The sequence below is a fragment of the Lytechinus pictus genome, chromosome 5 (genome assembly GCF_037042905.1).
Source record: "Lytechinus pictus isolate F3 Inbred chromosome 5, Lp3.0, whole genome shotgun sequence".
NCBI lineage: Eukaryota > Metazoa > Echinodermata > Echinoidea > Temnopleuroida > Toxopneustidae > Lytechinus > Lytechinus pictus.
The window spans coordinates 55,258,633-55,275,691 of record NC_087249.1 but is presented as its reverse complement, the minus strand read 5'-3'; the positions used below and the strand labels follow the sequence as shown (position 1 = coordinate 55,275,691).

The following is a 17,059-nucleotide window of genomic DNA, read 5'->3' as shown; positions in this document are numbered from 1 at the left end:
AGATAAAAAAGGTCCGAATTTTTGCTCTCTCACAACTTTTTTTATTTTATTTTTTATTTTGCCCGATACGCCATAGTTAGCCCCTTAATATTCATTGGCTCATCACGCCACTTAAATGTTTCATTACAATTTTAAGTACGTGCTAATTTATTCAGAGTAGTCTACGCTATTTCTCCTAATAATTCCATTGTTATATGGCTTTGTGGAATTGTTGGGGGTGTAGAATTACTTTATTAATATGCAATTTTATTCCAAAAAAATAATGCAAGCTCTTTTATTTTTCTCCTAATTTCCAGTGGCGTAATGAACCAACAATTGTGAGGGGGTCATATATGTCGTATCGGGCAAAATGTACTAAAAGTTGTGAGCGAGCAAGACAAAATTTCGATATTTACATTAAAAAAAATCAAATTTTGTATGAGATTTTGACATAAAAATATTCAGAAAATTATATCATATTTCTCATTTCTCTATTTCCTTTCCTATTTTTAAGTCGTCTTTTTTGGGGGGGCGCCCCAAGCCCCCCTCCCCCATCTGTGCACTTCAATCAATATTATATTAATATTATATTGTTATTATTACATGATGAATAATTTTCATAGAAACGACTGGTTCAGAAAACTAGCCTTTCGTGAAAAGATACCCCGGTAGTCCCGAAAAGGTGCGTTTATTTGACTCCCCTCCTCAACCTTTCTAGAAAAGCTCCCTCGGTTTACTCGAAAGGGTGCGGCCATCCCCGCCCTCGTGTTTCCGTTTTACACCCTGGCGAAGGCAATCTCCGCAAAAATAGCTACAAATCGACTAGTGAAGAGTCTACGTTTGTTTACATTATTAGCTGGGCGCACGATGCAAAAGTCCGCACCAAATATACTCGCAGATCATGTGCAAAAGCAGCTATACAGGTTCAACACGCATGTTTGCCTTGATCATTTGCCTTTGCCAAATTGCTGGTAATTTGCCCTCTCACTATCATGGCAGAAGAAGATGACATTCCGTCACCGTTGTTGGTAAGAGAACAGCTATAATAATAATAATACAGAGTATTTCTAAAGCGCCAAATCCACACTGATTATGTGCTCAAGGCGCTACGAAAAGGAAATATATATTCTGGGGCAGATCCATGGATACAATGAAAAACTAACAATAATAACTTAAACACAATACGTTACTCGATGGGTAACCAATGCAGTGAGGACAGAACTGGAGTTATGTGAGTAGAGCGTCTGATAAGGGTAACAATACGAACTGCACAATTATGTAATTTTGGTAAGCGTTAGAGTTGGGATTGTGGAAGCTGAAACAAAAGAGAATTGCCAAAATCAAGTCGAGATGATATCAGAGCATGTATTATCTTTTCTGTAGCGGAGCGGGTTAAATACTTGAGAATGATGCCTAAATAACGCAATTGATACCTGACTGATTTACACACGGCAGTGATCTGGGCAGACATAGACATTGTTGAGTCAAACAAAACTCCAAGATTCCTGCATGATTTGGATGGCATACCGCATAACATTAGCATTACCTATTCTCAAAGAGAGAAGTATTATCTTATCTAGTGCAGCTTTAGAGCCAATAAACAGCAGCTCAGATTTATCTTCATTTTTTTTTATAGAATTGCAGCTCATCCACCTATTGATATTTTATTTGATTTATTGTTTCACATTCCACAAAAACATACATCTTGAACATAATTATGAGAAGATGATGACAAAAAATACATAGTTGTAGTGTTTTACAAGGAAATACAATATCGTGACATATGAGGAACCTATTAAAAAGCAAAGCTTGTAGACATTTAGGTTCCCAGAAGAAAATAATCAAGGATTAAAAACTCCTAAAGCAATGAAGCGAGATAAATCAAATGAAAAATAATCAATACATTATAAAGAGTCCTACATGATAGTCACTCGAGCAAGGCGCTTACCCACCAGCGTACGATTGTAAAAGAAATATTTTCAGCCTACGTTTAAAAGAATATAAAGAGGGCGCCTGAGTTATATGGGCGTCTAAATCATTTCAAAAGGAAGGCCCTGTAAAAGCAACTGGTTTAAGGGCAGAACAGTGCGCACTGGGGAAATGTGGACATTTTGTACTTGTCGAGCTGGGTAGGAATGGATTTCTTACTTTTTAAACAAGCAAATCAGAGAATACACTCGGTAATTCGTGTTTATTTAGTTGATACATAAATATACAAACAAAATAATAATATATATTGGTTACTTTCAATAACTTGTTTGAATAAAATAGCGGATTAGTATGAGCCAGAAAGTCAGAAGAAGAAATTATCCTCACGGCTCTTTTTTTATTTTTAAGTATATATTCAAGTTTTGTCTTAGAGGCATTTCCCCAGGCTAAAATTCCATTATTCAGATATGGTAACAATAAAGTATAGAAAAAAATAATTTCAAAATGTGATGCGGAAAACGAGGAAAATATCGTCAACACAAGCCCCAAGATTTTTTACAGTATCAATGGCATTGGTCTGGTTAGGTAGGAATGAAGTGTACAGTTGGATATCGTCTGCATAACAATGATATTTAAAACAATGGCATCTTAAAATATGTTTAAGACCACCCAAGTTCAATGAGAAAAGGGTCGGGCCTCTGACTAATCCCTGCGGTCCACCATGAACTAATTCAGCAGGATCACTCTTTGAATTATTAATACAGACTACTTGAAACCTTTCAGATAAGTATTACTTAAACCACACTAGAGCTATCCCATCAACCCCAAGGGATCTCAGAGTATTTAGCACGATTGTATGATTGACAGTGTCAAACGCTGAAGATAGGTCAAGAAGTAAGAGAACAGTAATTTTTCCATTATCCATGTCTTTTAAGATGTCATTAGATAGATTGACAAGCAAAGTCTCAACGCTATGATGCACTCGATATGCTGACTGGCGATTGTCCAAGAGGTCGTTCTCTTGTAGATATTCTGATAGCCTTGAAAAGACCACACGCCAGTAGCGTACCTAGGATTTTCTATAGGGGGGGGCAAATTTGTCCGGCAAAAAATTTGACAAGCCCAAAAAAAAAAGGTATTCAACCACAAATAACGGATTTTGTACCAGAGGATCTTGGACAAAAAAGGGAAGTTCGACACAGGTCGGTAATTCTGAAGAGCTTCAGCATCAAGAGATGGCTTCTTTAAGACTTGGTGGATGTGAGCTAACTTCAGTGAACTCGGAACCGATGCTTGCTGAATACTCTGGTTGACAATGCTGGCTATGATAGGCGCAAAAACCTGAGCACAATCCTTCACTAAGGCAGTAGGAATCGGATTCAAGTCGCAGGACTTCGGTGGCATGTTGCGAAGAAGTCTCTCAATCTCAGCTGGTGTCGTAGGTTCAAAAGATAGCAGAGATGCAGATGTTTGCACAGATGAAGACCGCGTGACGTCTGTGGACATGCTGCTACAAATCTTACTTGTCTCTGACTGCAAGAACTGCATGAAGAGCTGTGCTAAACTTTCACCATGAGAATGAGCTGGAAGAGGTGATGACTTCTTGCGACCTAGAAGATGATTGGCCACACTCAATAGTCGTTTAGAGTCCGTTCCACAGTCTTCGATGAGACTAACATAGTAATTACACTTTGCTTTTCGAACAAGGGAGTTGACAACCTTTCTTTGATTGCAGTACAGCTGCCGATCAATTTCCAACTTGCCTTGAGATCGCCATTTCCGTTCAGCTTGTCGACAGCTACGCTTTGCAAGGGCAATTTCATGGTTGTACCACGGGCTGACAGAGTGATCTCGCCTGCAGCGTGTCTTAGCAGGTGCAACAATATCAAGGATGGTACGTAGCTGAGAGTTGTAGTTGTCGACAGCACTATGTATGTCTATGGTGGAAACTGACGTAAAAGCATGAAGAACATCAGCAGCATATGCATTTCTGTCTATCACTCTAATATTTCGCACAACTCTACAACTGCTAATCTGGTGAGGTTTACCAACATGGAGTTTGCAAGTGATGGCAGAATGATCAGATATGCCTGGTGTGACTTGAACATTGGAATGAAAATGACTCTCAAATTTGCGGAATATTAACACATGAAGTATATGTCCTTTCTCATGGGTCGCTTCATCGACTACTTGTAGAAGACAATGACTGGACAGTAATTCAGTGAATTCAAATTGCCGCATATCAGGAGAGGTGACGCTTGTCAAGGTCTTAAAAGCGACTCGGGCTTAACGTGTAACTCGCCGGGTAAGTTCGCGAAAAAGTGTTCTATTGCAAATATAATGTACGCGCGAGCACTGAATGGGGAGTTTGTGCGAGAAAATCAATTCAGTACCGTACACGGTACCATCAATTTTCCATAAAATACGTGAGTATTATTGAAAGAATCGAACTTTATCAGTTATGTAATGTTAGGGAGTAATTATATAACTGCGGGCGTGAATTTATACAATGTAATGCACTTCATTCGATATTTGTATGTAATAACATCGCCAACAAATATTGCGGTGATTGCTTTGAATACTCTTGCCTTGGCTGCTCTAACTGTCTCTAGCGGTGTGACGCTGACAGTGCATGCGGAGAGTTCTGGCGAATGACTAACCTGAATTTCGTTTATACGGTTTCCAAATAGGCGGAACGGGTCATATCGCCATGGATTAACTGTGTTACGGTGTTTGGGTTGCAAGTTCTATCCTCGACATTGTTTAATACATGCATGCTGACTGTCAAGTTGACTCACTTCTGTTATTCGAGAATAGATCTTGTTATAGCAGTGTAATTAATTGACTGTCTGTGTACCTCTGGCTCTAGACCAAAAGTTTTGGTCTCTGTAACTTGTTCCGCTGAACTCCGTTGTGGCTCCACTCACCAAATACAGAGACCGAAGTTCTAATTCAATCTGTACAGGGACTCAATGGCCATATGTTTATTTATTAAGTTGAATAAACCAGGGAAGTGGGAGTTGCATGACAGCCGAAGTAAGTCACTGTTTTTCCCTCCTTTTAATTTTTTAAACGTTGTTTTTTATCCTTTATTAATGGGGCAAAACCAATGATGGGGCTGGGATAATTAAGCTGGATTTGCTGGCTTACCTTCAGCTTAACAATATGGGTTTGGAGCTCATGAATCTACCAATTTCCATACTTAAATGTGGAATCTTTAACTAGATTCTGGAACAATTATGGTTGACCAGAGGGAGGGGGGCAGTGGTTGATACACAGCAAAAACTGTGGTGTTAACCGGTGTACATAGAGGAACACACCAGTCATTTTACACCGGTGTTAAATTGACAGTGTTAGGTGTTATTACAACACTTTTGGTTGTTACACTTACATTAGCTGGTGTGACATTAAATCTCTAGTGTGTAATTTTAGCACTTCAGGGTGTGGTCCTCTATAGCCACCTACTGGTATCAGTTTTAACACCACAGTTTTTACAGTGTAGCCAGTTGAAAATAAAAAAGTAATAGTGAGATGGTACACCCGTGATACATGACAATTCAGGCTTTTTATGCCCCGCAGACGAAGTCCGGAGGGGGCATTAAGCGTAATTGCCCTTGTCCGTCCATCTGTCTGTCCCCCCACTTGGTTTCCAAGCAATAACTCGAAAAATATTTAATGGATTTAAAAAATGTTTGGTGTGTAGGTAGATGACACTAAAATACAGGCTAAGCTCGAATTCAGAGTCTGCAGGTCAAAGGTCACAGCTCATTAAATATGCAAGTTGGTTTCCAGCACATTAGATATGCGAGTTGGTTTCTGCGCAATAACTCGAAAAATATTTAATGGATTTAAAAAATGTTTGGTGTGTAGGTAGATGACACCAAAATACAGGGTAAGTTTGAATTCGGAGTCCGCATGTAGGTCAAAGGTCACAGCTCATTAGATATGCAAGTTGGTTTCCGCACAATAACTTGAAAAATATTTAATGGATTTTTAAAATGTTTGTTGTGAAGGTAGATGATACTAAAATTCAGGCTAAGTTTGAATTTGGAGTCTGCTGTAGGTCAAAGTTCACAGCTCATTAAATATGCGAGTTGGTTTCCGCCCAAAAACTCAAAAAATATTTAATGGATTTTAAAAATGTTTGGTGTGTAGGCAGATGACACCAAAATACAGGCTAAGTTTGAATTCGGAGTCTGCTGTAGGTCAAAGTTCACAGCTCATTAGGTGTAGGCAGATGTACAGAGCCCGCCAGGTGACAAGGAAAAAAATTCTCCGTGCATTATTTCATTCCCTCGAAATACTATTTCGTTCCCACGCAATATTATTTCGTTCCCACGCAATATTATTTCGTTCCAACAAAATATTATTTCTTTTCCACGAAATATTATTTCGTTCCCACGCAATATTATCCCCCCCCCCCTCTCCAATCTGCAAGGGCCGTGTATAACACGTACAGCATAGCATCATGCTTTAATATGGTATGCGCTGATGTCTGAGGATGATGATGATGGGGGTGATGATGATGTTGGGGGTGAGAATGATGGGGGTGATGATGATGGGGGTGATGATGGGGATGATGATGATGGGGGTGATGATGATGATGGGGGTGATGATGATGGGGGTGATGATGATGATGGGAGTGATGATGGGGATGATGATGATGATGGGGATGATGATGATGATGGGGGTGATGATGATGATGGGGATGATGATGATGATGGGGATGATGATGATGATGGGGGTGATGATGATGATGGGGGTGATGATAATGGGGATGATGATGATGATGGGGGTGATGATAATGGAGGTGATGATGATGGGGGTGATGATGATGATGGGGGTGTTGATGATGGGTATGATGATGATGGGGGTGATGATGGGGGTGATGATGATGATAGGGGTGATGATGATGATGGGGGTGATGATGATGGGGTAATGATGATGGGGTGATGATGATGGGGGTGATGATGATGGGGATGATGATGATGGGGGTGATGATGATGGGGGTGATGATGATGGGGATGATGATGATGGGGGTGATGATGATGGGAGTGATGATGATGGGGATGATGATGATGATGGGGATGATGATGATGGGGATGGGGGTGATGATGGGGATGATGATGATGGGGGTGATGATAATGGGTGTGATGATGATGATGGGGGTGATGATGATAATGGGGGTGTTGATGATGGGGGTGATGATGATGATGGGGTGATGATGATGGGGGTGATGGTGATGGGGATGATGATGATGGGGATGATGATGGGGGTGATGATGATGGGGGTGATGATGGGAGTGATGATGATGATGGGGGTAATGATGATGGGGTAATGATGATGGGGTGATGATGATGGGGGTGATGATGATGGGGATGATGATGATGGGGGTGATGATGATGGGAGTGATGATGATGGGGATGATGATGATGGGGGTGATGATGATGGGAGTGATGATGATGGGGATGATGATGATGATGGGGGTGTTGATGATTGGGGTGATGGTGATGGGGATGATGATGGGGGTGATGATGATGGGGGTGATGATGATGATGGGGGTGTCCAAAGGTCACAGCTCATTAAATATGCGAGTTTTTTTTCCACGCAATAACTCGAAAAATATCTAATGAATTTAAAAAGTATTTGGTGTGTAGGTAGATGGCACAAAAATACAGGCTAAGTTTGAATTCAGAGTCCGCTGTTCAAAGGTCACATCTCATTAAATATACGAGTTTGTTTCCGCATGATAACTTATGGAATATTCAACAGATTAAAAAAAAATGTGGGTGTGTAGGTAGATGACACCAAAATATAGGCTAAGTTCAAATTCAAAGGTCAAAGGTCACAGCTCATTATATATGCAAGTTGGTTCAAAGGTCTCAATTTGTTCATTGGTTGATACACAGCAAAAACTGTGGTGTTAACCGGTGTACATAGAGGAACACACCAGTCATTTTACCCCGGTGTTAAATTGACAGTATTAGGTGTTATTACAACATTTTTGGTTGTTACATTTAAAGTGGTGTTACATTCAATCTCTAGTGTGTAATTTTAGCACTTCAGTGTGTGGTCCTCTATAGACAACTACTGGTGTCAGGTTTAACACCACAGTTTTTACAGTGTAGCAAGTTGAAAATACAAAATTTATAGTGAGATGGTGCACCCGTGATACATGACAATTCCGGGTTTTTATGCCCCCGCAGACGAAGTCCGTAGGGGGCATTAAGCGTTGCCCTTGTCCGTCCCCCCACTTGGTTTCCAAGCAATAACTAAAAAATAATTTAATGGATTTCAAAACTGTTTGGTGTGTAGGTAGATGACACTAAAATACAGGCTAAGTTCGAATTCGGAGTCTGCAGGTCAAAGGTCGCAGCTCATTAAATATGCAAGTTGGTTTCCAGCTCATTAAATATGCAAGTTGGAGTCTGCATGTAGGTCAAAGGTCACATCTCATTAAATATGCGAGTTAGTTTCCGCACAAAAACTCGAAAAAATATTTAATGGATTTTAAAAATGTATGGTGTATAGGCAGATGACACCAAAATACAGGCTAAGTTTGAATTCGGAGTCCGCAGGTCAAAGGTCACAGCACGTTAAGTATGCGAGTTGGTTTCCGCGCAAAAACTCGAAAAATATTTAATGGATTAATTTTTTTTTGGTATGTAGGTAGATGACACCAAAATACAGGCAAAGTTTGAATTCGGAGACCGCTGTTCAAAGGTCACATCTCATTAAATATACGAATTTGTTTCATCATAACTTTGAAAGTTTGGATCTGACTCATGAAACTTGGACATAAGAGTAATCAGGTATCACTGAACATCCTGTGCAAGTTTTAGGTCACATGTTCAAGGTCAAAGGTCATGTAAGGTCAATGAACTTTGGCCATGTTGGGGGTATTTGTTGAATTACACTTTTCATTTGCTTTCATCCAACATGCAGATTTAAGAACAAGGCATTATGACTGGAACATGAAGGCAAGCAATGCAGAGGAAGAAAAATTATCTTTTATGGTGAACTCTGCGGACATCCCAATACTTTTTCAGATGCCCCCAGTTAAGTCAACAATGGAACTTTCCAAGAAGAGGGAAGAGGACCTATGGAAAGATATCCGCCCATTTTTAGATGAGGAAAAGGTAGATCCTCTCAGCATGATCTGACCGATGCGGTGATGTCTTTTAAGGCAAGCGCACACCTTACGACCCGATCCGGCGTCACAGCGCTTGTCAGCTTGAGAGTCGCAGACCGGTCAGAGACAAGTCGCAAGGAAAACCGTAAGGATTTGACATGTCAAATCCTTATGACTGAACGGCAGGCTCAATCGAACTTCCAACCAATCAGACAGCAGAGTTGCACGACGCGTATATGATATACAACATGCATACGCTATACGTAGAAGCGCTATTTTCTCAGTTGCTATGGCAAAAAGCGCACCATGCGTGAGTCAAAGACAGCATAGCATGAAAGTCGGATCGCAAGGTGTGCGGTGTCGAGGCTTATGACTACCATGCGATTTAAGCTTCGACACTGCACACCTTGCGATCCGACTACCATGCTGTCTGCTACTCACGCATGCAATATAAAGCCAGGGGTGTTTCACAAAGATTTAAGTATGACTTAGAGTCGCACTTAAATGCCTCATTACGTGCGATATAAAAGGCATGACCACATTGGTCAGGTCATGAGTAGAGGCAGCGCACTACTGCCTATTTGCGTTGGCATTTAAGTGCTACCTAAGTCATACTTAAATCGTTGTGAAACACCACCCTGGTTACATTGTAAAGCCAGGTTACACTATAAGTTGTTTCAATTTTAAGCCAAGTTACTATTTAATGTTGGGTTACATTACAAGGCAAGACTACATTATCAGGCCATGTTACACTTTTAGTCAGGTTACACTATAAGGTCAGTGGTGTTTCACAAAGATTTTAATATGACTCTTACATGATATGCAACATGAATCTTTTTTTATCAATACCGTACGCAGTAGTGCGAGTCCTCTCAGCATGATCTGACCAATGCAGTGATGTCTTTTATACTGCATGCAAGTAGGCCCAGATTAAACTTTTAGATCAGGATACCTTCTAAAGCCTGGTTACGCTTTAAAGAAGGTAACTCTTTAAAGCAGGTTAAATTATTAGGAGAGGTTACACAATAAGCACATGAATCACACTTAAAATGGAAGCCACTTGACTTTTCAATTGCAGGTTACATTATAAGGCAAGGTTACACAATAAGCATAGGTATCACACTATCAGGCAACTCAGCCTAGATTACACTAAAAGATCAGGATACATTTTAAAGCCAGGTTTAAAGCAAGGTTACTGTTTTAAGAAGTTAACTCTTTGCAGGTTAAACTATAATGCCAGGTTACACAATGAGCACAGGTATCACACTTTAAAGCCTATCAAAGCCAGATTACTTTTAATTCCAGGTTCCATTATATAGGCCAGGGGGTGTTTCACAAAGATTTAATTATGACTTAGAGTCGCACTTAAGGACGTTCCACAGTTAAAGTGAAATCCATGTCATTTTCACCATACTTTGCACATAGATACTTTAGAACCTTAATATTCGAAATATGCAAAAATTAACATAGGTCCATGTGCTTGATTTTTTGCTATAGAACTGTAGTATTCTGGATTTTTGGGGGAAGTTGTCAGGACACTCCAGAACACAAGACACGATACGACGAGAGTTGTAGGTTGTGAGCGGAATTTAATTTCCCACTTGAGCACAACAGTTGTTCAGTATATAACAAATTGGAAAAGAAAACCTCTGCAAGCAGAAAAGAGAGAAACAATAAAGAACATGAGAATAATGTTCAAAATATCATTACAGCATGAAATAAAGCATTTACATGTCAAGACAGAATATATACTCTTAAAGGTAAATTGTGACATTGGTTTATTTCAAAACTTTCTTTTAGATTTCACTCTTCGCTTTTCACAATACTCATAAACAAGTTCTGAGTCCATACAATGTATTGCATTGGTCAGAAAGAACTGTTTTTATTCTCAAAAAATATATAAAGAAGAGAAATTTTGCCATGTGAGCTTTCTTTTGATGCATTATTTATAATTGATATCACAAATAAAGAGCGCCATCTTGAGACCAAATTACGTCAATACCTCCTCATGAATATTCATATCCATCGCCTCTGCGCTAGTCTCACGTGCCGATCTGTATACCGGCTAGGCCATGTACAGTAGGCCTACAGTATCGGATTGAACGGCTGAGTCTATTTGCGTCTTTTTCATTCATTTCCTGTAGGAGCGTGTACATTCGCGCAGTCCCTCGACGGCAAATACAAATGAACTTGGAAACAACCAAGGAACTTTTTGAAATGACCATCATAATAATTGTGATGTTATGCACGTTGTTTTTCAAATCGCGGAGAATAGGTCCTACATCTGGATATCTGGGCAGAGTACCAGGTACCGAGAGACGGCTTTCCTTCCCTTTCCTTGCTTTTCATCTTTGCTTCGTTTCTCTAGCTGTATTTTTTTCTTCTTTACTTGTCCAGGGTATGAAGGGAGGGAGAATTATGGTTGCTTGTGAAAGGTCTATTCTTATTTTTTTTAATGTTTTATTTCTATTTTATTATTATATATATATGCATTTTTGTTTCGATTCTGATTCACGGAATTGTTATCAATTCTTCAGGTTCTGTATTTCGATTTGTTCATTATTATCACGTGTTGTAATAGAATAAGATTTTTCAAAGGAAAAGGAAATAATTTTGTATTGAACTAGCTTGGCCGCAATTTTTCATTATTTTGATTTGTGCGTTATAGGCCTATAAGATGCTCTTTCTCTTCCACTGATTATTTGTCAATATACTGCCTCAATGTATTGATCACTAAAAAATGACAAATACCGCGTGGCCTAGTGTTCCCTCCTTTTTTTAAACAATATATTCTGGGGCGGATCCAGCTTTCACTAATAACGGGGCCGGGGTGAACAATATTTTCATCCACATTTTTCCCGATCGATCGGCAGCGTGAGGTATTATTTTCGAACTGTGTATTGTGTCCTGAAAATTGATCTGAGCAATATCTTATCTTATCTTATCTTATATCTTATATCGAGGTTTTTTACCTGACTGCTAAATAAGCACGAATGCCTGTGAACAAGCAACCAGGGGACCAACGGCTTAAGGTCCTCTCCGAGGGACCTGGTAATGAGGATCATTAAATTTTGACGAATTGACGGATAAGGTGCCCAAAATTTTGAATTAGTAAAGGCCTATTTAGTTCCCTTGTTCGTTTTACTATAAGCCCTTAAACAATGTTTCCGTGTTTTGTATTACATTGATCAGTTAATATTTCTTTATGTCTCATACTATTTTGATATGAATTATACCTTGTTATTGTACTTGTTACTATGATTTTATATACAAATAACTCTGAACTTGTGAACCTGTTTAACCATGACTGGATGAATAAATCAATAAATGAATTGGTATAGATGAATAGATGTTCCATCGAACAGCTAGCAATGCGAACACAAAGCGCGGGCTAAATTATTTTTATACATGTGTAGTGACATGATTGGCTCCCACCCCTCCCCAAGTCTGAATTCCCCTCACCATATTTTATTCATTCTTCCTCTAATATTCCCCCCCCTCTGCTTTCGTTCATATTACTTTGCGCCGCCAATATCGGAGGGGGGGGGGCGTAACGTTTGCCTCCTGGATCCGCCTATGATACCGGTGCGTTGTTATAACAATGTAACATCGATCCCCTCCAAGTTTCTCTTTGTATTTTTCTTTTCAACTTGTTATGGTAGTATATACTGAACAAGAACAAGTATGACGTCTCCTAGGTGCCTCTCCCTCCACCCACTCCTCCTTGGTCCGCTGCATGGGCTCGGATAATAAAATTATGTACTTATCATGGTGATAAAACTGAGGGGCGTCCTTTTCAAGCCTTTGTGCTTATGACTGTTCCCTCCCTTGCAATGATTGTTTATTGTTATTTTACCGTGAAAAATTGTCAATATATTTTCTGTTGTATGATTTATTTTTGCATGGAAATAAAGAATCAATCAATCAATCAATCAATCAATATACATATATGTATGTATATATATATATATATATATATATATATATTTATATATATATAATAAAAACAACTGTCATTCAAACTTGTCACAATTCAAGAATCTTCCCTGAAGAAGGTAGATGTGTACCGAAAATTTCGAGAGTGAATAAAAGAACTTAATTTGTGTTTCGCATTTGTGATGTCTTATTATATATATATATATATATATATTATATATATTCGAGGACATACAGCTAGGCGGAACTATTTGGGGAAGGGGTCTTCCATCTCTGTGTGATTCCGAAGTTCCGATGATGGTTCAGCGAATGTACTTCATGCAAAATCACGTTTTGGCATGACCTCTCAGCGCTGGGCATATCGACGGACAAAAAAAATGCAAACATGTGATGGATCGAAATGGTAAAAAATATCGCGCCCACATCATTTATTTTTTTAGTAAGGCACTCACTTTGTTTTGGTTACAACTTGTGCTTATAATGTTCAATTTTCAGGTTGAAATGTCACAAATCTTCAGCTCGCGCTTTCCGCTCGCATCAATTAAAGGTACACATTATGTTCTCGGTTTCAAACTGCTTAGAATATCCAGTTTTCAGGTTGAAATATTACAAATTTTCGGCTCGCGCTTCGCATCAATTATTATTTATTAAGACACACAATTAAGTTCTTGGGTTAAAAAAAGTGCTTAGAATGTCCAGTTTTCTGGTTGGAATATCGCGCTCGCGTCCATTCTCCAATTAGATGCACATCTTTTTCATAACAAAATTGCTCGGAATGTTTGATTTTCATGTCTTATTAGTCATGTTAGTACATGCAATGTCTAGAATTTATAGCTCGCGATTTGCGCTCTTAACACCTCGCAACAGTGGCGTAACTATGGGGGGGGCACGTGCCCGGCCCCAATCGGCTTACCAAAAAAAAAAAAAAAAAAAAAAAACGGGGAAAAGGATAAAAAGAGGGAGAAAGGAAGAGGAACGTAGTGGGAAAGAAGAAATTATTATTCATTATGATTGTATATTGTATCATAATCATGTTATGTTATTTTACATAGGAAACATTTTTTATCATAACTTTATGAAACATAATTTGCTCAGGTTCCATGTCTTCATTGTTCCTGGTGCTCGCATTGTCTGTTTAAAGAGATATATAAACCTGTTGTACGAAAACCTCCCGTTTTCAAGTCAATATACACCAAATATATTATTGTTTTATGTAGTGACATATGGTTCTTTTTCATGACTACTTAAAGTGATTGCCCCATGTTAAGGTCTTAATATAAAACATTTCCTGTCCGTGATTACGTTCGCTTCAGTGGATTGGTGAGATATGTCTGCTCTCAATGAATTCCTAAAATCAGTCCTTGAAATGTCCCTTTTTCTGATCTAAATATCCAAAATTTTCAGCTCGCGCTTCGCGCTCGCATCATTTGGGTAGTGAAATACGTTTGGTCTGAGTGAATTTCTACAAACAAGCCTTAGACTGCCCCGCTTCAGGTCTGAATTATCTAAATTTTCAGCTCGCGCTTCGCGCTCGCAATATTTGATTAGTGAGATGCGTATGATAATCATGATTACATTGACTACAAAAAGTGCTTCATGTGTTCAGATGTAATTCTAACAAAATCAGCAAGCGCTTGGCACTCGCATTACATAACTATAGTGAGATATGTATACTCTTAATGGATTCCTTTAAAAAAAATCCTGTTTTGGGTCAATATATACACAAATTTCAGCTCGTGTTTCGCGCTCGCATCATTTGGTTATTGAAATACGTATGGTTTCGCGAATTCCTACAAACAAGCCTTAAATTGCCCCTCTTCATGTTTGAAATTCCTAAAAAAATTTAGCTCGTGCTTCGCGCTCGCAATATTTGATTAGTGAGATGCCTATATTATTTATGATTACAATGACTACAAGTGTTTCAGATGTGTTTAAATGTAATTCTAACAAAATCAGCAAGCGCTTGGCACTCGCATTAGATGACTATGGTGAGATATGTATACTATTAAGAGATTCCTAAAATATAGTCCTTAAGATCTCCCTGTTTGGGATCAATATATGCAAAAGATTTCGGCTCGCGCTTCGCGCTCGCATTGTTTAGCGAGACAGGTACGTATCATGATCACAAAAATTTGATTATAAAGTCCCTTTTTAGGTCTGAATATCAAAAATGTTCAGCTCGCGCTTCGCGCTCGCATTATTTGATTGCTAAGATGCGTATGTTATTCATGATTACAATGACTACAAGTGCTTCCTCAAAATGTCTCTGTTAGGTCAGTATACCTGACAACTGAGCGCGCTTCGCGCGCTCACTAAGTGACTCAAAATTTTTGCTGGTGCCCCCCAATGCCGTGACCCACGGTACGCCACTGCCTCGCAATAATTTGCGCGATTTTACCAAAATTGTTGAGCGGCGAGTTTCACAACTTCAGATTTGAAAATGTTCAAACTGCTTGCTTGCTACGCTCGCTCCCGGAAAAATAAAGCCTAAATAGATATTTTATTAATCAGAAAAGACTTTAAAAAGGTTTTGCTCAATTTATTTACTACAAAACGCACAACTACTTAACACAGATGATAATCTCATGGTGAAAATATCAGTTTGCATGAAAAATGCAAAATTTTGCATATAAGTGCCTTTTTTGGCTTTGCCCCCCCCCCCCAAAAAAAAAAAAAGATTGAAAATACGTTCCGCCGCCTATGATTCGCACCTATCGCACTCGCTGGTATTTTTTACACCCTCTCAAATAAAGCAGACTTACCTTTGCCCTTTATTTTGCCTACAATGGAACTTACAGGAAAGCATATCAAACAGGATGCAAATGGAGGTATATTCAGCCGGGCGTTATTTATACGCTTTGGAGTTTGGATTCTTGTTTGCCTAGAAAACGTAAAGTATTTCAAAAGTTTTTATATTTTCATTACATCTTTGTCCTTATTTCTCTATATCCGTAGCTCTACCATGCGCGTATTCGGGGGCGCCAAATAAGGGAGAAAAGGGAAGGAAAGAAAAGGGGAGGAAAAGGGAGGGAGAGAAGAAGAGAAAGGGGCAAGAAAGAGAGGAGGGAATAAGAAGCGCCGCATTGGTGTTCGACCTAGGGGGGGGCGCCGAATCGATAATCGACCTAGGGGCGCCGAATTTAAGTCCAACATAGATAGGGGAGCCGAAATGTGGTTCGAATTAAGAGGCGTCGAGTTGATATCCGACCTAGGGGGCGCCGAATTGATGTTCGACCTAGGGGGCGCCAAATCGATGTTCGACCTAGGGGGTGCCAAATTGATGTTCAACCTAGGTAGGGGGGGGAGCAAAGTGATGTTTTACCTCGGGGAGCCGTATAGATGTTCGACATAGGAGGGTGCCGAATCGAAGTTCGACATAGGGGCACTAAGGGGGCGCCGAATCGATATTTATTCGTAGGGTCGCCGAATTGCTGTTTGACATGGGGGGATGCCCCGAATTGATGTTCAACCTAGAGCATGTAGGGGGTGCCGAATTTATGTTTTGCTTAGGGGCGCCGAATTGATGTTCGACCAAGGGTGTGCCAAATTGATATTCATCCTGGGCGGGGGGGGGGGGGGGCGAATTGATGTTTTACCTCGGGGCGCCGTATAAATGTTCGACATAGGGGCACTGAGGGGCGCCGAATCAATATTTTCCCTAGGGTTGTCGAGTTGCTGTTTGACATATAGGGGCGCCGAATTGATGTTCGACCTAGGGGGCGCCAAATCGATGTTCGACCTAGGGGGTGCCAAATTGATGTTCAACCTAGGTAGGGGGGGGGGGAGCAAATTGATGTTTTACCTCGGGGAGCCGTATAGATGTTCGACATAGGAGGGTGCCGAATCGAAGTTCGACATAGGGGCACTAAGGGGGCGCCGAATCGATATTTTTTCGTAGGGTTGCCGAATTGCTGTTTGATATATAGGGGCGCCGAATTGATGTTCAACCTAGGGGGTGCCGAATGGATGTTCACCACACGCCAATTTGATATTTGTCTCGGTTACTTAAAATTCAGGTTCAATTTACCTAGGGAGGGGAGGGGGTGCCAAACTCATGTTTGCTCCCATCAATTACCAATCCTG

General features: G+C 39.8%; 1 protein-coding gene across 1 annotated transcript; it reads right to left on the bottom strand.

Annotated features, from left to right (window-relative positions):
- Positions 1–1,827: 1,827 nt before the first annotated feature.
- LOC129261254 (uncharacterized) lies at positions 1,828–4,149 on the bottom strand. Its single transcript, XM_064099559.1, has 2 exons — positions 3,074–4,149; positions 1,828–1,837 (listed from the first exon to the last, which is right to left on the bottom strand). Exons 1-2 carry the CDS (start codon positions 4,147–4,149, stop codon positions 1,828–1,830), a joined length of 1,086 nt encoding a protein of 361 aa, XP_063955629.1.
- Positions 4,150–17,059: the final 12,910 nt, after the last annotated feature.

Excerpts from the sequence above, each read along its gene's own strand:
- LOC129261254 (XM_064099559.1), bottom strand. The coding sequence starts at position 4,149 with ATGCGGCAATTTGAATTCACTGAATTACTGTCCAGTCATTGTCTTCTA.